Genomic DNA, 23,924 nt, shown 5'->3' on the forward strand with positions numbered 1-23,924 from the left:
CAAATTTTAGTGAGCTCCAAAATTTGTTTATCTTCAACACGATTATTTTGCCATGTTTGGCTTGTGTCTTCAGCACACAAACACGTAATTTGCCAAGATAGGCATGCCACCTGCCCTCCTCACCCCTCAGCATCCTCTTTCCTTATCTCCCAAGGTCAGTGTGCTGCTGATGTCACTCCCTGTCACATGACCACCTTAGTTGTTTACACATGGGCCATGCAACCACCCCACACACTGCTGTTGCCATGGCAGCCAGATTCCATAAATGATCAGTTTAGCTCACGCCAGGGAGTTTAAACCACAGACACTTTGCCGAAGAACATCCGCTACCACAATTTTACAATAAATGACCTACTGCAGTCGCTTACCGTCAATGTTGGCTGTTAAAATTTATGAACGTCAAAAATGACAGTTTTCTATTTACTATGGGAAAAGAGAGATTCAGTTGTGATGTCAATTTGTAGGGCTAACCGGAAGGGTAATTTCTTAATTTCCTAAGGGTTTTTAAACAGTGGCTTTCAATTTATGAGTGAAATAAGGTTTGTGGTTGACATTACTGTTTGTGGTTGACATTACTTGAGTATTTTCACCTTTTTTTTATGCATAAATTACAAACCATTCATACCGCACATGTACTTTAAAACCATTATGCAACATTTTTAAAGCATACAATAGCAATGTTGATCATTTTTACTTTTAAATCGAATTCTGCAAATTTCCCACAACATGGAAATGCTAATACTGCTAAAGATACAAATCCTCTGAGTTTTAGACCACAAACTGAACAGCACTATTCAAAGAGACATCTAAAACAAGGTTAACATGATGAATGCCATAAATATGTGCTGCACATCGTGTGATATGAACCATGTAGCTGTGGATTTGGGAGACAGCTTGGTGAAATTGCATGCTCAAACCACGAGTGATAGATATAAGTGTTATTTGTATGTGCTTCTGGAGACAGAGGTGAGAGAAATTGAAGGTGATGTTGGGGCCCTGCAAGCAGGAGCTGAGCCAAGGATGTCATTTTAGCTGCAAATTGTCCTGCTAGCAGCAGGGTGCAGGTGATAGGCACGTGCCATGTCGCGAGTTAGTGTGATTGGTGCTGTGACTCAGCACAATGACACCAGTGCCAGACATCATAGCTTCCCTCTCACTGGAAATCTCAGCAGGGCTCTGGGGCTTGCTGTTCACAGGGAACTAGATGATCCATCAGTCTAAAAAAGTAGTTATCAGAAATAAAACCCCCAACAGGAATCCACTAAGTAAAGTGCAAGCATCCATCCAAACAAGTTCTGCCAACAGTCAGACCAAAAGACAATATTAGAGGTGTGCAAAATTGCATGTTTTCAAAGCAAGCTATAATTTGGCTAGATTGGAGTTCACCTCACCCCGAAAGGACACGTTTCCTTTCTTTTCCCCATTGTGCAAGTCTACCAAATGTGATTTCAATTACTCTTCAGCACCATATAATCACTACATCTGGAAAATGAGACAAAGATTTAGTGTAGTATGTCAGATTAAGCCTATGTTACTTTGTGTCTGACGATTACTAAAGGCACAGAGTGCAATGGGCTCACTGGAATATGAATGAAGCATTTAGGTAGTTGATACTATCATTAGACATCCATAACTGCAGTATTGTTTGCTAGTTACAGATAAAGCTGTTAAAGATCTGTTAATGATCGAAGATGTGTAGACTATAGCTATAACTGACCTTAATCTGTACCTTTCAGGCAAGAAGAACTCCATCCTGATGCACAAAGTACAGCACGATCTTAACACTGGTGTCTTCAACAACCGTGAGAACGAGATGATCCAGGAGATTGTGAAGTACGATCGGGAAATGGTTAAACTAGTTAAACAAGGAGACATGCAGAGGCCCAGGGCCATGTCCATGTCAATGGCTCCTTCAACTCATGGGAGCATGTTTGCAACTTCTAGTCAGCCCTCTACAAGTTCTGCCATTGCTACCCTCCAGCAAGCTGTTGCCATGAGCTTCTGTCCCCAGATGGGCAACACTCTAGTGGGTTCTGGGGCTGTCCAGTCACCCCGCATGGTGCGGCGCTTCCAGGTGGTCCAGAGCCAGACACCCCCAGGCTCCCAGTACTCCACCTTAGCCCTTGCCTCTGCCCTTGCAGGCACACCTGTCCATAGCCCTCTGGCAACTACCGGTCGAACATTCCAGTATGGTTCCAGCCCCCCGGGTGCTCCTTCAGGTTCCCAGTTATCCCTTGTACAGCAACACGTCCCCAGTCCCACACATCGACCACTGGTCCCCAGGTGCGCTTTAAGCCAAGATGCCCGTGCCCTATCAGCCTCCCAGCCATCCTTACCCCATGATATGGTACAGCCAGTTGCCCCAAGCCCTCCCCATTCCACTAGAGTCTCTTCCACTTCGATCGGTCCCCCTCAGAACCTCCCCGGCCCTGCTGGTATTAGAGGAAGTATTCCGCCAAGAATGGCACTACCCCACCAAATGTCTGTAGGTGCATTTCCTCCTGCCTCCCTCCCCCAGATGAGACCCAGTTTGGATTCAGGACTGCCCAAGAAGGATTCAATAATCAGTCTGCCAGAAACTGAACAACATCACATCAGATCTAGATTATCATCAAATTTGTGACCACGATAGTGTTGGCAGGCTCTGCCTGGGTCAGGAATGTGTGGACTCTCCTTAACCAAGAACGTTTCCCGAACCCTTTGTCACACCTTTGGATTATACTCACAGAATGTATGTGGTGCGAATGGTTACAAGGGCAAACAAACCCTTGAGGCTTGATAGCATAAAATGAACATGTCTGTATCATTCTTACCACGACTGGGACATTTCCATTGTACCTAAGATATAAACATCAATGTAGCTTCCACCCTCACAATTTGCCTATTTGAAATGGTTTTCTTTATTGTAGCTCCTCACAAAGATGTACCCACTCCCTTTTATATACTGTAGTACAAATAATGCAAACTGATACGTCAGAATACCGGAACTTAGCAGTTTGCTTCTGATCACAATGTAGGAGCTAACTCCTTCTTCTCAACATGAACCGGCTAGACATTAGATATTTAACCTATAATACGCAATATTAGAGTTGTTATAGAAAAATAAAGGTGTATTTGAAGGCTCAAGAACCCCAAACCGGCTTCAAAATGAGAACTTCTGTCCATGTCTTTGTCTTATTCCTTCAGACCAAAGGAGGCCAAAGGAAAATGTTAACATAAGATGACATGTAAAGATGTGTCAAATGAAAGGATAAAACAAATATAATTTTTTTTGCCTTGATTTTGAATGTTGTGTGTGAGACCATATGTGCGTTTGTTTCTTAGCTATCCCACAACAGAGCACATTTCATAATTTTAATTTAGCGTTGGGACATTTAAACGAATCAACAGTTTCCCAATGAGGGTACATGGGAGTGAATACCACATACATTTTGCTAATTATGCTGCTAACGTACAAAGTTTAATGACTGGGAAACTAATTTGCCCTTATCGGGTGCATTCAAATGCATTTAAGTCTTAATTACAAAAGACTTAAGTAGCTTTCTTCAGAAAGGTCACCTTTTCATTTCCAATGAACTATTTATTTAAAAAATTGTGGCTCTGTCCTGTTTGTAAAAATCGTTCTCCCTCACAAATAAAGCAGAGAGTGCATAAATATGACAATGCAGTTTTGAGGGGGATTGCACATCTTAGAGGGCAAGTGAGGTTATGCGAGTAAGTACATTAGGGGTGATTACCCCCTCCTCTGCAATGTGACGAGATCCATCAGGCGACGATGAGTCTCTCCACTATCTGTTGTTTTGGAGCACTAAACTCACTCGCCATGGCTACCTAATGAGGTCTATGGTCCTCTCGGTCTTTAAATCCTTGAAAACCTATTTATATTATGCTGTTACTTACTATTTCACAGCTTGAAATGCAAGACTATAAGCTCTGATGTAGCGGCTCCTATTTGTTCTGGGCATCCTGGAGACAAAGCCAAATGTAATTGCTCATTTGTGATTTCTAAAAAAATTTAAAAATGGGCAGATGTTTGAAAATAGCATCAGACTGTCCATATGGAGGATATAAAGCAATCTTTTTGTGACTTTGAATAAAATCATGTATTTTAAATGATTCCCTGCAGACTCCGCTGTGCACGAGCTAGTGTCGTCCGATATGCAGATTAAAAAAAAATCATATAGCTGCTTTTGATGATGCCCATATCCTCAGTTTCAGTTGTACCAAACACAGATGTTGATTTTATTCAATATGCCAAGTGTTATATTTTTGCCAAATTCTAAAGAATATTTGAAGCAATAAAGTTTACAGTTTGTCCATGAGAAAGGAATATTTGTCTCAGTTGTAGCTATCATTAACAAATAAATATGCTCCACTAAATATTACTACGTTTTACTATGCATTATGGTAGAGGAAAAATGTTTTATAAAGAAACTTTTATTCTGTTGTTCAAAAGGAGAGCACACGGCATCATTATTGATTAAAAATCCATGTTTTTTTAGCAGCGGTTCTGCTGTTTTGTTCAAATAAACTTTCAGAACGTTTTGCGATGAAGCTACTAAATAAACATGCTTTATTAATAAGGATGTTAAAAGACCCTGGGGTTGTTTTGCAGCTTTGCATGAAATAAAGTTGTATAATGATGGGCTTATGGTCAAATATACTTACCGTTTAACGTAAAACTTAACTGAGATCATTGCAACAGTTCATTTTAGTCCAGCAGATCTGAAATTCAATAGGTCGCCATTTTATTGGTGTCCTGAATGGAAGTAAACCAGTGACAGCACTGTAAAAAAACGTTGCTGCCTTTAGTTTTGAAAGTACAATAAACTCGGATGTTTTAGTCATTTCAACTTAAATTACATTAAACTGACTTTTCTGGCATGCAGTCATCTCTCAGTTCCATTAGTAATGTTTGGTTCATAAGGAGCAGCAGAAGTAACCACATCAACTGGGAAATAATAATGAATTCATCCAAGTGACTGCATCTAAGGCCAGCTGGCTTTTTTCTCTTTTCCAGGCATAATAGCTGAGATGGCTACTTTAATCATTGGTCTGAAAGATATTGGCTTGTCTTATGTCCATCCATGAGCGTCTTACAATGGAAAGTTGTCTATTTCATCCTCATTACTGGTACCTAATAAAGCACGAATAAAGCCATGTTGGGCATGACAGCAAGCAGAAATAAGACGTTCATGTTCAGTTCGCATTTCTTCCGATCAGTGTGTAAATATCTGTTTCATAAAAATGTATTATGCATTCATTCATCAATTTATATGCAGTAGTCCATAATGACGGTGTAGCAAAATAATTTACATGATCGTAAAAGTGCTGTATCTTTAAGAAAACGCTGTTGCTCATTGCTTTAAGTGACTTCTCAGTCTGTCGCTAAAGAGTTTGAGCTATGTTATGAATGATTAAGTGGAGGGTTTCATCCAATCACTTGATTTGAGAGCACTTTTTATTCTTTCACAGTGAAGTCTGGATGATGACGAGAACCTTTGGCTGAACCATCTTGCAAATGTAATGTATCTCTAATTAAACGTCATGAACAGCTGATTATTCAGATTCTGGAGTTATCCGATTCTGATTCACATTGCAAACTCAACTCCGGTAAGTATACAAAACATCTCTTACATTATTTCGAGTAAACCAAGTGAACCAGGTCAGTGATTTCAAACAGATTTTGTGAATCATTTAGTTCATTAAAATAATCAGTTAATGAGAGTCACTTTGTTGTGAATCACATTACACAGATGGTTGTTTTTTAAAGATGCGTTCATTCACTTAAGAGAGTAAACGAGAATCAAAAAATGACTTGTGGTTCAGTGAATCAGCAAATCAGATAATTCAGTAATCCTCTGGCAGACTCAGTAATTCATTCAGCTAAGGTTTTGTTTAAATGATTATATATAGTTTGTGAATCTTACGAGAGATTCATTAATGGAACTGATTTATATGATTCGTTGTTTATGAATTGCATTACACTGGTGGTTGTGCTGTAGAACGACGCGTTTATCTTATCACATTGCAAACTCAGCTCATGTAAAATTGAATTTGTTTCGCTAGTAGCTTCAGGAAACACTGGCGTTAAGTGTCTTAAAACCAGTATGTGGCGGGAAATAGCTCTAAGCCCATAAGCTATTGCAAGGGTAACTTCCTACGCAGAGGTTGTTCGAGATGTCACGAAACGAGAAGGTCTTTTGACATCAATTCTCGTGTAATCCAGTGTAGCCTTGCATTGGATTGGTTTTGTTTCGCTTTGCCCTTTGTAACAAAACGCAGCCAAAATCCAGAAAACAGAACAGAGCTGCTGAAGCAAGCTATTGAAATCTCAATAACAATTAACCTTTCGCAGACCTAGAATGCAAAAATATTGACTTTATTTCTCGCTGAATTCCATGTGTAAATTTACAGACAAGCGTCCAACAGATCAAAACGTCTTTGTTCGTAAAACACAGTCATTTAAGTACTGTCAAGTCTTTAAAAAAAGGGCACCACAAGGTCAAACGCCATCCAAAGCTGTCCTAAAGGTGCTCTGGTGTATTATCATAAACATCCTCTTGTTTTTTCACTGGCTTTGAATGTGAGAGCCGCCAGCTGTGGGGAGATGCTGGGAGTAAATCATGTCCAAGTGGAAATGTCAGAGGGCCTTTCAGACGGGGTTGCCTTGAAATCGATGAGAGCCAGAATCATGTGGTTAATCAGCCCCGTGTTAGTACTCAGAAGTGAAGGAGCGGATCAGAGCCCCGCCGAGAGAGCGTTCTCACTCCATACCAAGACGAGATCACGTATACGCTTCCACGCTCTCGTACTCGCACACCAGGTTGACCCCTGCGGTTTACCTCCGTCAGAACTCTGCTTCAGTGCTTAAGCGATGTCTTTATGATAATATGACGAGACAGACGCACACACTCACTCACTCACTCACTTATCTACCAGATCAAGCAATCCGTCCGCATCACGCACTCGTTCGACGTAGTAAAAAGCAGCGGTCTGTTTTTATGAGGTTTGTGGAGGGCTCTCAGGCTCCTGATGAAAGCGGTCCGTCAGCTCACGATACGCTCCTCAGCTGAAGAAATACACTGATTCTTTCACCTTTTCCAGGTTGAAATCACCTACAAGAGAGAAATGACATGATTACGGGGATTTCGCATGAAATATGTAACAACGAAGACAGAAGAGTTGAGTTTAGCACTCATTATGAAGGCATTGAAACTGGCATGGAATATTAAACCAAGTAGGCATACTTTTTTTTTTGCAAACATAACTTTTGCTTTTTGGTGTCTTAATTAGTGTGCGCTTTTTATAGATTTGATATCACATACTTTCCACTTTTAAACGGTCTCTTTACACTTCCATTCAAAAGTTTGGTGACTAATATACATTTGAATGTTTTTGAAAGAAGTCTCTTATGGCCATCAAGGCTGTATTAATTTGAGCTAATATACAGCAAAAACAGTAATATTGTGAAATATTATTACATTTTAAAAGAACTGTTTTCTATTTTAATATATTGTAATTTACTCCAGTGATCAAAGCTGAATTTTCAGCATCTTTACTCCAGTCTTCAGTGTCTCACGATCCTTCAGAAATCATTGTAATATGATGATTTGCTGCTCAAGAAACATTTATTATTATTATCAATGTTGAAAACAGTTTTTTGTTGAAACCATGACAGATTTATTTTCAGGAGTCTTTAATGAATAAAGTTCAAAATGTAATTTTTCAACAAACATTTTTTTTAAACATTAAAAAATGTCTTTACTGTCACTTTTAATACATTTTATGCATCCTTACTGGACAAAAATGTCTTAAAAATGTATCAGTAGTCTATATATAGAACTAATTATATAATTAAAAAAGGAATTAGAAAAAAAACACACTATAAACTTTGCCAGAAGAACAATTTCTCATTAATGTAATATCTAAAGAAATAAAAATTGTACCCGAACACAATGTCAGAGTAAATTAAAATTCAATAAATATGATTATAATCTACACTTACAATTGTAATCTACAAACACACTTCAAAATGTAAATATTTCTATTATAAGGATCCAATTGTGAAACATCAATTTAAAATAACTGTTTTCTATTTTCATATCTTTTAAAATTGAATTTATTTATGTGATAGCAATTTTCAGTGTCACATGATCCTTCAGAAATCATTCTAATATGATGATTCAGTGCTCAAGAAATATTTATTATTATCAGTGTTGAAAACTGACATGACACTTATTTTCATACGTTTTTTCATCCAAGTGGTAGAACCTGAAATAATAAATACTGATATAAAATATTAGTTTTATTATAAATACCATGCCACTCTATTTAATCAATCCATTCATCTCAAATCAATTTAATTTGTACTTGACTTGATTAGTATTTTAAACATGAAATGAATCCTACAGGACATATAAATGTAAATAACGGTGGTATACACAGTTATGGTGAATGAATCATCGTACTTCTTGTTTTTACTGACATTTTAAGGACGTTGTAAAAGCTCCCCTCAATATCGTCTCTGCTGAATCAGGGTTTTGTATGATGTGTGATTTTGCGATAAATGCGCTGATGTTGTCCATTGTGTTTCCTTCCGGCCCATGTTACATAAACAGATTAACCAGTTGACAGAATTAATTGTCATCAGTTTAATGAAATCTATCTCGCTGATGAACAAAGTCGCATATGTGGTTCTGCGGGACGGTGCGTCGTTACGCAACAGCACAAAAGCTGCCCTAAACCTGACAAGCTGTCAATCAGATGATGTCAGAAGCGACGGGGTTTAACTCACCTGTATGAGGAACGCTGGACAAAAGCTGTACCATCTTATAGTATTCTTGCATCTTCTTTGGCTTGGATACAACCCTGTGAGAGTAAGAAATGGACTCAATTGAACCAAACCTTATTCATTCATTAATATCCGCAACATATACGTTTTTAGATGATATTGGCGTTTTTTTTATTTATTATAAAAGTTATTTAATTGTATGTCTATTCTAAATTCATTTTGAGCACACAAACTATTTATTTTAGCTTTTAGTGTATTATTATTATTATTATTATTAGTGCATAATATTGGCTAGAATAAAAAATTAATATTGGTACCAGAATTTAAATATCAGGGCATCCTTACTAGCCAAGTTGAATATTTATTGGCCAATATTAGACATTTAATTGTTAACTGTGGGACTTACGAAGAACTGCTGCATTTATTGTCAAATACATAGTAATTTAATTACTTCTCAGCCTATTCTAAATTTAAACTATTTATTCTAGTTTTTACAAGAGCCGTCAAGCATTTATTTTTTAAAATCGAATTAATTACACAATGTGGCGATTAGTTAATCTAATTAATTGCAAATTAATTGTACGTCAAATTTGGCTCATAAATTACCCCTAAAGGATCATTTAAAGTCATTATTGTGTTAAATGAGAAAAGTATATAAAATCATATCAAATACATTACAAAAATTAGCTTTAGAAAGATATATATACTGTGTGTGTGTATATATATATATATTTTTTTTTATCTTTGGGTGAACTATACATTTAATGGGTTTTAATTAATATGGAAATATGAAATTTTGACAATTGTTTTAATGAAATTATACTTTAAATAAGAAACTAAAACTGTAGGTGGCGGTAAATGTTTTGATAAGTCTCTAATTCCTTGGATTCATTCGGAAATAAGGTAAATGGCTCTTTTTATGAATAGGCAATTGAATCATTGGTTAACCCGATTGATGCGCTCAAAACGCGGATTCATCCAGAAAAGAAACACCGCTTTGTGTTTCTCAGAGATGCACAACAGTTCTGCTCTGGCTTCACAGGTAATATTTTTGTTGGCAAAATTGAGCAAAAACAGACAATATTGTCTGAAATATAACACTATCAACTTATTGATCAATATTGATATAAAATCAATATAAAATTAGCATTCATTCCATTCGGGACAAAGACATCACTCGTGTGATATTGCGCCCGTTACTCATGTGATATTGCTTAACTATATAATATGATATGAGACAAAAACTCATACAGGGGCATTTTTGCCCTGATAACTTGAATTTTAGGGCCATTCTATAGGCTACATAATGCAGTGAGTTGTTGCCCTGCTTCATGTTCGTCACCAATCAACTGTATGAAATCCAAGATGACCTACGCAGGTCTGGGGTGGGGTGGGTGCGTTAAATGCGTTAATAATTTTAACACGTTATTTTTCCCCATAACTAATTGATAAAATGAAAAGTTTTTACGTTTGAATTTTATTTTAAAAGAAAGCAGAACAGATTTATAAAATCAGCCATTTATTGGTTATCTGCCTTAACATGATTGTATATCTGTCGATATATGATATATATAATTCTAAATAAAAAATATTTATACACAATTTTTTGTGAGTATCAATTTTCTTTAACTAGCATAGATTTATAATATCAGACATTTATTGGTTATAGGCCCCAAATTGAAAATGAACATTATATATGAAAACTATATATATACAACACACAGTTTTTAGTGCTCATACATTTTCTATAAGTAGCATAGATTTAAAATATCGGCCATTTATAGGTTATTGTCGAGAAACGGGAAGATACTGTAATTATTGTTATCGGCCAAAATTTCAATTTCAATATGAGTACTAGCAGTGAAGTGGTTAAATAATATCCTTCTATTTAAAAAAACAAAAACAATTTTTTATCAGTATCACCTGATATTAGATATTTAACAGCCATTATTGGACATTTAATGGTTTCTGCTTACTCCAAATGCAATTGTAACATGCAGGCTATTTAATTTAGTTTTTAGTGTTTATTATTATATTTTTTTTTTAAAGAAAGTAGCATAGATTTATAATATCAGCCATTTATTGGTTATTGGCCTTAATATGAAAATGACTATTTATCAGCCGATATTTGACAACTATTTATTTTTAGTTTTTTGAGAGCATCAACTTTCTTTAAGTAGTTTAGATTTATAATATTGACAGTTAATCCGTTATTGGCCATAAACAGGAAAATACTGTCCTTTTTGGTATTGGTCAGAATTTTAATATCAGTGCATCCCAAGTAGTTAGCAGTTTAGTACCAACAACTATTAGTAGTAGTTAAATACCAGCTATGTGCAATGGGACTTACGGAGGCCTGCTGCAATATTTCTGCAGAAGAAACTCGGACAGCTCTTCTAGAATGGGCTGACTATGCAGAGCCACAAACTGCTCACGACACACCTGAGGAGCGACAAAGAGCACTCAGTCAATCATTATGCACACTAATGCGCCAGCTTCAATGCTATCTCCCTCTCGCTTCCCTCTTCCTATGCTCGTCTCAGACGCTTCACCTCTCTCCAATTTGAACTTTCCCATTTTAAGAGGAAACTGTGGTCACAAAGTATGTCAGGAAAAGACTTGCAGACAATAGATGGAAGGAGAGAAGGAAAAGATAAAAAAAGAGTCTCAATTCAGTTGAATTTGGTTTAAAGGAACAGACTGAGCTGTTAAGCTTCAGAAGTTCATTGTAAGGTGTCACATAGAGGTGAAACTTAACAAATGAAGGTGATTGTAAAGTAAGTACAGCCAAGAGGGCGAGTAAGTGATGACATAACTTTCATTTTGGGGTGAATTATTTCTTTTTAAATAACCTGGGTCTAAAACAGATCTGTGAAAGGAATATGAGGTAAATAATATAAAAAAGCGAAATTAATCAAGTCGAGTTAATGGCAACTTTCCCAAAAAAAAGGACGAGTTGAGAGGATGATAGGTACGACCATTCAGTACGGAAATAACCCATGCTGACAGGGTTGGTTATTGAACATATGGTGAACTCAGCATGCAAACATCTGGCCATTAAGCTGACATGGTGGGGCCGCTCTGTCATTCCTATCAAGAGAATCTGCATTGGAAAAACATTCTGCAGTGAATGCTCAGTTCCTTACACACCCTGTTCATGGTGTCCACCGTCAGAGCATGGGTCCAGTAACAGTCATGGACGGACACAAACGTAAGACCAGCCCTGCATGTGTGAAGAAAACAGACAGACAACATTTAACACAACAACAATGAATATTTAAAATATAAATAATATTAGCAAACAATATTCATTATTATTAATATATATTATTTTATAATTAATATCAGATATATGCAATGTAAATAATTTATTATCATTATTACTATTACTAATACTAATAATAACGAAAAATATGCTATTATTATTTTTATTAGCAAACAATATTCATTATTATTAATATATATTATTTTATAATTAATATCAGATATATGCAATGTAAATAATTTATTATCATTATACTATTACTAATACTAATAATAATGAAATATGCTATTATTATTTTTATTAGCAAACAATATTCATTATTATTAATATATATTATTTTATAATTAATATCAGATATATGCAATGTAAATAATTTATTATCATTATTACTAGTACTATTACTAATACTAATAATAATGAAATATGCTATTATTATTTTTATTAGCAAACAATATTCATTATTATTAATATATATTATTTTATAATTAATATCAGATATATGAAATGTAAATAATTTATTATCATTATTATTATTACTATTACTAATACTAATAATAATGAAATATGCTATTATTATTTTTATTAAATATATTCATTAAAAGAATGTATTTTTTTCATTACTTTTTAATAAATATCTTAATTTTATAAATTCATTTCAAATATTGTTGTTAATATTATTTATTCATATATTTGATAATAATAATAAATACTATAATATGTATAATGAATGATGTATTATCATAATTAATAATAGTATTATTAATATTAATGAAAATTGTTGTTAATATTTATTAATATTATACATTTTATTTGATTAAATATATGCGTTATGAATAATTATGACTGGATATTGTTCTGTTAATATTTTTATTTATTAGTATTATTATAATTAGCGGTAGTAGTAGTAGTAGTAGTACAAGTACAACTAGTAGTATTTAAAAATTATTCATAATGGGTATATTTTTATTCTTGTCTAATGATCATGTTATTATGTTCATGTCATTATTGTGTCAAAAAGAAATAAAAACAACTAAAATCCATTCTGCATATTAAACAAAGACATTGTATGATCTGTATCATATCTGACATAAAAAGGTAATCTCGGTCACTCTTTACGCTTAACCCAGGTAAATGTAAACAATTATCTGTTTCAGTCTGTATATTCAGGTTAGCATTTTCATTTGCATGTTTAAGAGATATAACATTGCCTGAAGAAGCAAAACCAAACAATACAGTCTCTTTATTTTTTTAAGCTACAAAATTCTCCAGTAAACAAAATGTACAACATGTGAAAGATTCTGGGACTATACAAAGATCATTAATATTAAATGAGGTAATCACTGTTAATTATATGATTGGTTGTTTGTTGCTAGGCAGCTTGTTGTAACGTTCTGAAGCAAAAATTAAAAGCAGTGCTTTTTAAAGTGGTCTTAAAGATTAAAAGGAATTTTTGAGTTTGGGATGTAAAACAACAGACGGCTCACCTGTAACAATGCAGTGATGTCAGCATCATGTGTGTGGAGTCCAGAGAGTGGATGAAATTAGGCGGGAAGGCGTTTTTCTGCTTCATGCTGTCCGGTTTCCTAAATAAAGCACAAAAAATGCTATGAAGGGCACATTCAGATTATCTCTTAATATGAACACACATGGGTAATTAAGGCCAGCATCACCAACTACACGCTGGGCAATACACACACCTGTGGTGCCAGGAGCCATACATCATTGAACAGGTAGGTCAGTCTTGAGTATCATCCAAGACATAGAGCACCCACTAGATCGGTAAAGAGTAATGTGTGTGCTTATTAGGGCTGAAGATTGTTCATTATACTGCTCTATATCAGACTAAAAAGTTCAGAATAAAAATAGTCATACTTAAGGTCAGATCCTCTCAAATTTCATCATGAGTATTATCAAGTAAGCCCTTGTTTCTAGCCTGTGGTGTTCCCTAAGTTTAATAAACTGCTAGGCGAGCACAGGGCTACGCAGGCTACAAACGCAGAGCAACTTTTATGGTGAGAGAGAGAGAGAGAGAGAGAGAGAGAGAGAGAGAGAGAGAGAGAGAGAGAGAGAGAGAGAGAGAGAGAGAGAGAGAGAGAGAGAGAGAGAGAGAGAGAGAGAGAGAGAGAGAGAGAGAGAGAGAGAGAGAGAGAGAGAGAACGTCTGATGCATATGGCACACTTAACTGAAAACACTTCAGATATTTCTGAAGTCGTCATCTGATTGGATGAATTCTACAGGATGTTTGGGAGACGAGCGCGTCGCGTTCTTAAACGCTCTGCCTAGGAACAAAGATGCCTTGAAGCCAAACCCCCTCATGGAAGAAGAACACTGTCGTGGGTTTACAACTGTGACAATAAGTGATTATCAGGATCAACTAAAGTACGGAAGAGTACGGAAGAAACTATCTTCAATCTCTAGGCTTCACAGAGCGACACTGTGCTGAAGATAATTTCTGGTAATTCAGAGAGGGCTTTAGGTCTCTGTCCACAAGAGAGCTGCTGCCACCCTCATTATTTCATCATTTATTCAGGTCTCTTCATTAATGAGGGTCTATTCAGCCTCTAATTAGAGCACATGATGGATCTTTGATTCAGTCCGTGGTCTGTTACGCATGCGTGTGAAACTCCGGTCGGGTCTTCACTTTAAGCTTGTTCAAACAAGCTTCTTTATCTACATCTTACCTAGAAACTGTCCTCTGGGAAATTAGAACGCTTGTATTAGATCAGCTTGAGATCTCTTTCAACACCTAGATGTGTTTCTGACATCTGGTAGACTGGCATCATAGGTACATATCTGAAGATCAGCCCCTCAGCTTGGTCTGCATGGACACGCAAAGACATTTCTCAAAGCCTGAGAGGGACGTACAATCACAGTGGCGGCTGTTGGTCTAGCCATGAGGGCTCTTGGCCATCTATGAGAATTGGGAGATCCCTTTTCGTCACCCCGGCTTCTGCTAATGTAATTCCTGTGATAGTCAGTACAGGTTTGGTGGTCTATCACAGGCAGTGATAGAGAAGTACAAGTGAGGCCCCATTGCAAGTGGTTTTTAATCACGTCCTTACGGCTTTTGGGGGAAGGTCAACAAGATAACTCCCATATGTGGCTTTTCCAAGTGGTGTGAACCAAGCCTGGGTAAAGCACCACAAGGATTGAAACTGTGAAATGAGGTGATCATATTAAAACAGCAGATGATTGCGTACGGAATGAACATTTGGGGTTTCAGTTTGAAGCACAGAAGTATTTGTTTAATAAAAGATGATGATGACTTGAGAACATATGGTAAAGTTGTGGATGATAGTGTATTTGTTTATGCATGGACATTTTGGAGAGAGCGTCGAATAAGCAAAAGAGACTGCCGACACAATCACAAAATGTTACCAGTGAGACAAAGGGATATTTCACAAAAAATATATAATTCAGTCATCATGTAGTGACCCCCATGTTGTTTAAAACCAATATGACCATCATTCTTCTGTTTAATGCAAACGAAGAAATATTTAAAAATGTACTTATTCTTAAATTGAATGTGGACGTTTTATATGACTTCAGAGTACTTAGAATAGAATAACTCATCTGAACAGCTTATGATACATTTAGTGCTTTTGTTTCCTTTTTGAATCATTGTAACTTTGTGTTCCACAGAAAGAGAGGCTTGAAACAAAAAAGAAAGGTTGAGGGTGAATAATGTCAAATGAAAATTTTCATTTTTGACTGAACTATCCCTTTAAAACATTTTTCATGTTTCATTTAGAAACAAAACAATCCTAACTCCAAATAATCCAAAATATAATTGGTCTCCTATGCAAATGCACATCAACAGATGATAAAATGAGCGCTGATGTCATTTCATTGTTCATTCTGGGTAGCCCTCCATTCAGTAAATGACATACAGGATGTGCAGCGGTGACATTTCAACACGAAATGCCACTCTTCTCATCTGAGAGAGTTTCTGCTTCTTTCATATCCTCCAGGGGTTTCTGTATTTGATAATGAATTCTGGCCATCCACTGATGGGCCCCGAACAGCGTCAAATGCTTGTGTGACACAGGCGCTACCTCTAGGTATTCCTGTTACTCAAAACAATTTGCTGGTAATCGCTCCCATTTAACTGTTTATTGTGCAATGATACTCAACAAAAGGAACAAAAAAAAAACAACGAAATGTACAGCAAAGACTTACACATATACCCGTTTTTCTTGTGTATTACTTCGCTGACTTATTGGACATTAAATTTCCAATGGAAATGCCCAACCAAATTAGGCCATAAAACAATTAAATGAAGTCCCAAAACAAATCTATAAAGCCACAATGCAATAGAAATGCTTTTGACCACAAGGGGGCAGTGTTATTGTAAAGTACTAAAACGAAAATTAAAACAATATTTAAAACAAAATCTTTTTGTTAACTGAAATAAAATAAAATATAAATAAACACTAAATTATAGATACAAACAACAAAAACCCAGGTTTTAATGTGGAAAACCTGTTTTTTTAACAGCATGATCAGACGACAATAAATTTTCACAAAGGTGAAATGTTTCTTATCATTCTTAGTAAACAAATAACTTTTTTAATAGACTTTTGTGAATTTTAACCCCCTTTCCCTTGTTAATTAAAAACAATTCAATACAATTAATTTTTAATAAAATTTTAATTTAATTAACTAAATCAATATTTAGTGGCCGAACTCTCGTTCAAAATCTCTTGAAAAGATTAAAAGTACAGAAACATCGCTCAAGCAACTAAATGAAGCACTATTCATGTAAATAAAACAAGCAAAAAAAAACAAAACAAGTAATGTGGGGAGTGGTCAGAGGTCAACATAAATACAGCGTCAAAGTAAGGGGGGGGGGGGAGGGGCAACTTACTCATTGGCATCATGGCTTATATTGATGCTCAGATTCTGTATGCTGCTCTTGAGCTGCGGAAAAAGAGAAAATGGGAGAGTTTGAATGTGTCACAAGAAAGCAACTACTATGAAAAGAAAAGCTTGTGTAGCAATGTAAATACTTTTAAGCACAATTATTGCATTGTTAACAGGGGAAATCCTCATGAAAAAATTCACATTAGCTGGGTTAAATAAGGTGTTCCAGTTAGTTGACCTTTATCCAACTTCCCACTTAGACCTCTAATATAAACCATCGCATATGAATACTGCAAGCAATTCTCTCTTTCTTCACCAGACTGACCTGAAAGTTTCCTATTGATCCTTCTCAATGACTGATCAAAATTTGAGTGAGTCTCTTAAGCCGAGACTGACCAAATAAGGGTGATGTACCCAGAAACCCCCGCAAACCACCAATATCGACACAATGCCATTAAAGAACATGAGCTTAACCTTAGTAAAGGTAGGCGTCCATCACATTGGCACTGAAGTTAGGCTACTACCCTTGAGTGAGTGACTGCTCTCAGTATAGGTACTGTCAGCGTCAGGGCGCTTCCATGCGGTTCCATCACATTACTTCTTTGATTAGTCTCTCCGGTGCCCCAGGAGCCCATCCCGATGTGGCTCAATTCAATGGAGAAGAGCAGGATGACAGGTAGTGAAGTCTTGGACAGTGAAGGATGGACATAAACAAAAAGAAAAATCTATAGAAAGTGCTGACGGGGATGTTAAGGTAAAAGGTTTTGCTGCTAAATCGGGGTTGCACCAGACTGCAAGTTCACCGGGACGTGAAGGGGTCAAAACTGGGGGGGGGGGGGATTGTGAAGTAGAAAGGGTTAATTTGGTCATTCTGGATTTCTGATTTGGGGGAATGGTGTATGGCGAAACGAGTCATGAGGCCTTTCAGTTACAATGATTTATGAGTCTATTAAGGGTCCTTAACAGGGACAAGAAAACCAAGGAGACATTGAGAGGTGTGATGGGAGTGAACCAGGTTCAGGTACGTCGTCAAAGGCACTTGGAGAAAACCTTACTTCCAATGGGACTAGTAATATACTCCTTATACGCTTGTTCAGGTGGCATAACTAAAACTCATGATGAAGGGAAACGAGACTAAAGCAAGCTGACATGATGCTCGGTCAGAGGAAAAGGGATTTCTATCTTAAGTGTGATGACTCCTGGATTGGACAGCTGCCTGTGCTCTTCCTGCTGTATCTGCTTCACTTGTTCTGTAGTGTCCTTTGTTGCAGAATTGAACAAGAACTTAGGCCAACTAAGAATGACCTTACATGAATCTAAAAACCAAAATGAAGAGTATTTTGCTGATTTATTGGGACTAAAAGTAGAGGGATGATAGGAAATGATGGAGAAAGCAAGGGGAAATGGAATCAGGACAAATTACTGTTGGGACTTGACCAGTCTCCTGCATGTGCATCCCACATTGTAAGGCAAAAGGGCAGCATCTAGCTTACAAGCTTCCAGCTACCCACAAAGTTGCCACCTCTTTCATTGAACGCATCCATTTGAGCCTCAGGGTAATACTCTCTTATCTTTCAGAGTCCCCAAGAGAGAGGCTTTAAACCATCTGTGACCTCTTGCCTGGTTAAGTCCTCTGGGAATATTCTTGACATATCTGCTGTTTTCATCAACGCTTCTACAAAAACTGTTTTGGCGAAAGATCAAATAAAATTGAGGATTAATGCTTTGCTGCCCTGCACAGCCCTGATCAGACGGATATAAAAAAAAAAAACTTGTGGTGCACAAATTAAAGCCCCTCACTTTTGGTCTGACTTTCAAAACAGGCAAAACTTTGGCTTTAGTCAATTAGCAGGATGTAGCGCTTTGGGTCAAAAAAGTTGCAGCAGGGCTCGACATCCTTTTGGGATCAGACTGTCGACAAGGAACACTGCAACAAACCCAAGGGAAATCACATTTCCTCTATTTCCAAGGGCACCGCAAGTGTTTGGCCACTAAAGCAAAGGCGACAAATGAATCCCCACGGCTTTAATCCCCGCTGGTCGTCTTCCTTGCAGAATCACAAGACTGTTTTTCCTCAACTTGACATATAGCCTGTGAAATAAACATTTCAGCCTCCAAAAGTGACCCCTAAACTGATTAACAGCAAACAATCACATTAGCAAGCTTTATTGATGCACATCCCATATGTGGCTCCCTCCCAAGTGTATTTTCCTTTACCCTATCAACAGTGCACAGTGACTGAATAGATACTGCCGATTTCACCCTGGCTTATTTGTTTACTTTGTTATGACGGCATTACGCTCCCATTTCCCCAGCATCTAATTAATACGCCATTTCCCATGTAAAGAAAGATCAAGGGTGGGTTGCAAGAGATTGAATCACAGAGAAGTGACCTCAGCTGAAGTGTCTCATAGCTTCAGCAGGATAAAACGTTTCCTTGATAACATTTGAAGTAGGGGACTGATTTGGATTTTCTTTTGGCTTTAAGGGTCAGACCACAGAAGAGAACACGTAACCTAACACCAAGATAGGTTACGTGGAAGAGGTTTTATATAACTTAATGTCAAAATGTTTCAACTACCTTTTCTTGGAAAACTAAACATGTTTTTAAAGGTGCATGTGACATTTCCAAAAGAAACATGATATTCAACATAGAGAAAACTGCTATTTGACTTGATTTTTGCCTTGGGAAATCGATTGGATGGCGAAAAAGTAGGCTCTACATACCAAAGAACTACCCTACTAATTTTAATTTTAGGGTAAGAGCTAGACCAGGGACGAGTATTAAGTAAAAATGGTCGGTTTTAATTTTATAGTGACTTTAAGATTCTCTTCCTGAAAGAATAAGAACGTTTGATTTCATGTTAAGCCTGCCATACGGTCTGCACAGAGCTTAATGCACCTCACGTACCAGGTTGTTAGACAAGTCCCTGTCAAACAGGTGAGCCTCAAACACAGCAAAAAATCCTCATTAGCAAACTGCATTGCGCGCGGAAGACCCAAACACTTTAAAACCACAAAGCTGACGATCTGCCAAGCCTGGCAGACCACAACAGGTTCCCCTCAAACATAAATAACCCAAAATGATAATGAAATGAAAACTAGAATAAAAGAGATAACCATAAAAAGGGATGTAAAACTAATTCTTTACACAACACCATTAAGGGTCATTAAAATCCATTATGCCGGTTCATACATGTAGGGAGTAGTACAGCGAACAGGTGGAGGTAGAGCTGGGGCTCATTGGTGATTAATAGGGGTCTTGATGGTGCTACATTAATCTGGTCAGTGTGACATTTACGAGGGAATTGCAAACCCCTGGTGTGACCGCCTAATGTGTCTCCAGTGCTAGGTGAAATAAATATAGACTCGTTATAATGTGTTTGATGGTCTAAATGGGTGTTGGACATGATCGACCTTAGACCTTGACCCATCAACCGTCTGTTGAGGATAAAAGAGTGCATGATTCATGAAGAATGTGTGCAGTAACGGACCTGGTGGCCTATGCGATACATCACAACATGGACCACTTTCAACTGCTCCTACAATATTTCTATCCCTTCATTTAAGTAAAACATGCAAGGTATATATTTAGACCTGTGGAGAAAGAACGGTCTTTTTAACAACGCAATAAAAAAGAGGGGGCATAAGAATTGCCAATTTTCAGTTAGGCCAATGCTTTTATTCTGAATTCAGTATTAGGCCTGGGTATTGACACAAATTTCACAATTCGATCCGATTTCGATTCACAAGCTTGCAATTCGATTCGATTTCGATTCGATTCGATTCAATATTGATTATTTTGGATATCAGGTACAATACATGGCAAATTTTCTCAAGGAAAACAAATCTCTTAACCAATGCTGTAAACTATGGGAGTCAGTTGTATCATTAAAATTGTCTCATTAGCCTACTATAGCCTAATATTGAAGGTAAAGATTTACTGATTTGTATACAAACAATTACACTTTTATTTATTTTTCTAATAATAAAGTTATATGAAATATAAATATTTAAATGGTGGCTGTCATAAAAACTTGCCAGATTTATTCAAACATGCATTAAATATTGAAAAACATAAAATAATTATAAAATAACATAAAATGCATATGTAATATGGTGCATATATTTAGCAAAATGCTCCTCTCTAGAGTTAATTTTTCTAGCTGACTAACGAGTTCATGGTCACTGGATATGGTTTTTCTGAGGTAAATGTGACGTTACATGACATTGTTTACAAGCTGTTTCACTGACGTCTTTCCTCGGTTGAAACAATGATTGAGCGATTCCATGTGACAATAAGGATTTCGATAAGTTATACTCTATCTTTTAACACACTTTCAGATGCTCATTCATGTTTATTTCACGCTGTAACTGGTAATATTAAGGCGGAAGAGAAGATCATGTGTGCTCGGCGCTGTTGCTTCTCTTGAGCTGCGCCAGAGCGATCTCACGCCACAGAAACGGTATATTTTTGAATTTCGTAAGAAAATGGATGTAATTTGAAATCTGAGACTTTGTTTCATATCAATAGTAACAAAGCACAAAGATTATTGCGTTTATTGGATGGGATGCGCGCTACAATGTTCCATTCATTCATCAACTGAAAACAGGATGACTAATCGATTTTTGGGATTTAAGAATCGATATCGGTTCGTAAAAATGAGAATCGGTTAAAATCGAGAAATCGATATTTTTTACCCAGCCCTATTCAGTATGTGGTCCATTATAATAATTTAAAAATTATCATAATTAAGCTGAAATGCAAGTTATTTTCTCATGAAAGATTAATTATAGTGTCATGAAACAGTCAGCGTTCACATTTAAAGTATTTTAACATGCTGAATAGCATAAATGGCCTTCACACCTCTTATTCAGTAAAAGAAAGGGCTCAAATGGTGAAGAATTTATGAGGGTGCTGGAGTCCCTGACTAATGATGACCATCATCAGATATTCCATAAAAGTCCAATAAAAGGGCATTACCTACATTCGTGGAAGTGGGTTATAATTTTTAGGATTTTCAAAAAAAAAAAAAAATAATAATTCACACATTTCAGGTTTTGGCTGAAAAAAAGAGGCAGAAAATCCAATTTATAAAGATAAGTTGCGACTTTAACAGATTTGATAAAAAAATATTACAATTTTATTTAAATATTATTACAATTTACAATAACATAGGCTCCAACAAATTAAAAAAATATTTGAAACATGTCAAATGAATTATTAAAAATATGAAATAAAACATCTATTTAAAAATATTTTAAATTGTGTTAATGTAAAATAATAATAATAATAATAATAATAATAATAATATATATACAGTATATAAATATATAATTAAGAAAATAGCAGAATTGTGTAGTCATCATATCTGCGTAGGTTCTGGCCTTATATGTCAACATCTTGCTGCATTTAAAAAAGGGCAAGAGACACTTTTAGGATGGAAGAACCAACAATAGCACCTTTACATCAGCAGAAGCCCACTGAGGACAACACAGCCCATTAGGGCACTATCACACATTATTTCCATTGCCTAGATATGAGGGCCAGAGGAATTAAGGTGAGAAGGCCAGGCACGACACTACATATATCCCTGGGAGTGATAGAGGAATGAATGGGTGCGGTTCTTAAAAACTCTACAGGAATGAAGTACTGTAGACTTACAGGCACACCCATGTCATTCAGGTCCACATGACATCAACTGTACCCAGTTGTACAGTCCTTTGACCAGTGTTAATATTTCACTGCGGTAAAAATGCCAGCACATTAAGTATGACATGCATTTGGGTGTTTCTTCAACTATGAACACTTTTTGTCCTGTGCACTTTTAGAAAAAAAAATGAAATTGTAATTTCCACTACACCTTAAATTGTGCTTAATAGCATTCTGTTATGGAAATTACCTTTTTAACATTATAATTTCACTGCTAGCATTGTATGTGTCCTAAATACATAAAATTACATAATTTCACACGTTTCATAATTTGACATTTAAATTACTCACAAGTGGAAAAAAAATAATTAGGCCCACAACTTTGGTAAATATGCTATATCAATAGTCATACAATTAATACTGAATTTATTTATGCATATTCCAATCTTTGTATAGATTATCATAATTTTAAATATAATAATATTTTTATGACAAATATTCATAGTTTAAGACAATCTGGAAGTTGTACAATAAAACCATAAAATCTATACATAAAAGCATCTGAAAACAATTGATGAAAGCATAATAATAAAAAAAGTTTTTAAAATCTACTTCTACAAAATAAATTGCCCAAATTTAAGAAATACCCTTTTATGAATCTTTTATTTTATTTCTGTAAAAGTTCAAAGGAACAATCTGCATTGTAAAAATAAAACTGTATCTGATATATAAACCTGCTGTATCTGATATATAAAAATACTACATCAAAATACAGCTTTACTTAAGAACAGCTTTTGAACAGCATTTTTTTTTACGCTGGAAGTTTATGGAAGCTTGTTTTCACCACTGAATAAAAACTCAATACAATTCAGACTTTTTTTCTCAGAACTGCATGATATAAACTCGCAATTTTGAGTTATAAAGTCAATTCGGACTTTTTTTCTTGGAATTGTGAGTTTAAATCCCGCAATTCTGATTTTATAACTCATCGTTTGCACATTTATATCATGCAATTCTGAGAAAAAAAAGTCACAATTACCTTTTAATTTTTTATTCTGTGGAATCTAGTATTGGGCACTAGGACGGCCCAGCAACAGCAGCAGCAAATGCTCAGCGGCTGTGATACAGACGAGTTGCCAGATGCTCTCTGCTGGATCCCGGCACGCACTACAGGCCACCGCTGTGCCGCCTCAGCTCTGTTGCTGATGCTATCTGACAGCAGCGCAGGCCGTCTGCATGCAAAACCTCAGCCGCGTTACTTCATTGTTTCACTCCCAGCTGCACAAGACCTATTTGACAAGCAGTGCTTCTGAGATCTAGGTTGTGATGGAGAGCGAGGGTGAGTGCGC

At 36.3% G+C, this 23,924-nt stretch overlaps 2 protein-coding genes across 3 annotated transcripts in view; one reads left to right on the plus strand and one right to left on the minus strand.

The window, feature by feature from the left end:
* hcn2b (hyperpolarization activated cyclic nucleotide-gated potassium channel 2b) overlaps positions 1-4,327 on the plus strand; it is a 32,045-nt gene extending 27,718 nt beyond the window's left edge. For both annotated transcript variants that reach the window (XM_077226430.1, XM_077226431.1), the window contains exon 8: positions 1,737-4,327. In XM_077226430.1, coding sequence (XP_077082545.1) covers positions 1,737-2,623 — 887 coding nt within the window. In that variant the 3' untranslated portion in view covers positions 2,624-4,327. The remainder of the gene's footprint in view (positions 1-1,736) is intronic.
* Positions 4,328-6,361: 2,034 nt separating this feature from the next.
* The window catches only part of polrmt (polymerase (RNA) mitochondrial (DNA directed)), a 43,609-nt gene continuing 26,046 nt past the window's right edge, over positions 6,362-23,924 (minus strand). The window contains exons 16-21 of the mRNA XM_077226429.1: positions 16,927-16,979; positions 13,544-13,642; positions 11,945-12,017; positions 11,145-11,236; positions 8,798-8,871; positions 6,362-7,118 (exon numbers count right to left, since the gene is read on the minus strand). Coding sequence (XP_077082544.1) covers positions 7,069-7,118; positions 8,798-8,871; positions 11,145-11,236; positions 11,945-12,017; positions 13,544-13,642; positions 16,927-16,979 — 441 coding nt within the window. The 3' untranslated portion in view covers positions 6,362-7,068. The remainder of the gene's footprint in view (positions 7,119-8,797; positions 8,872-11,144; positions 11,237-11,944; positions 12,018-13,543; positions 13,643-16,926; positions 16,980-23,924) is intronic.

The sequence above is a fragment of the Siphateles boraxobius genome, unplaced genomic scaffold (assembly GCF_051911475.1).
Source record: "Siphateles boraxobius isolate OS27281-9 unplaced genomic scaffold, OSU_SipBor_1 13, whole genome shotgun sequence".
Classification (NCBI taxonomy): domain Eukaryota; kingdom Metazoa; phylum Chordata; class Actinopteri; order Cypriniformes; family Leuciscidae; genus Siphateles; species Siphateles boraxobius.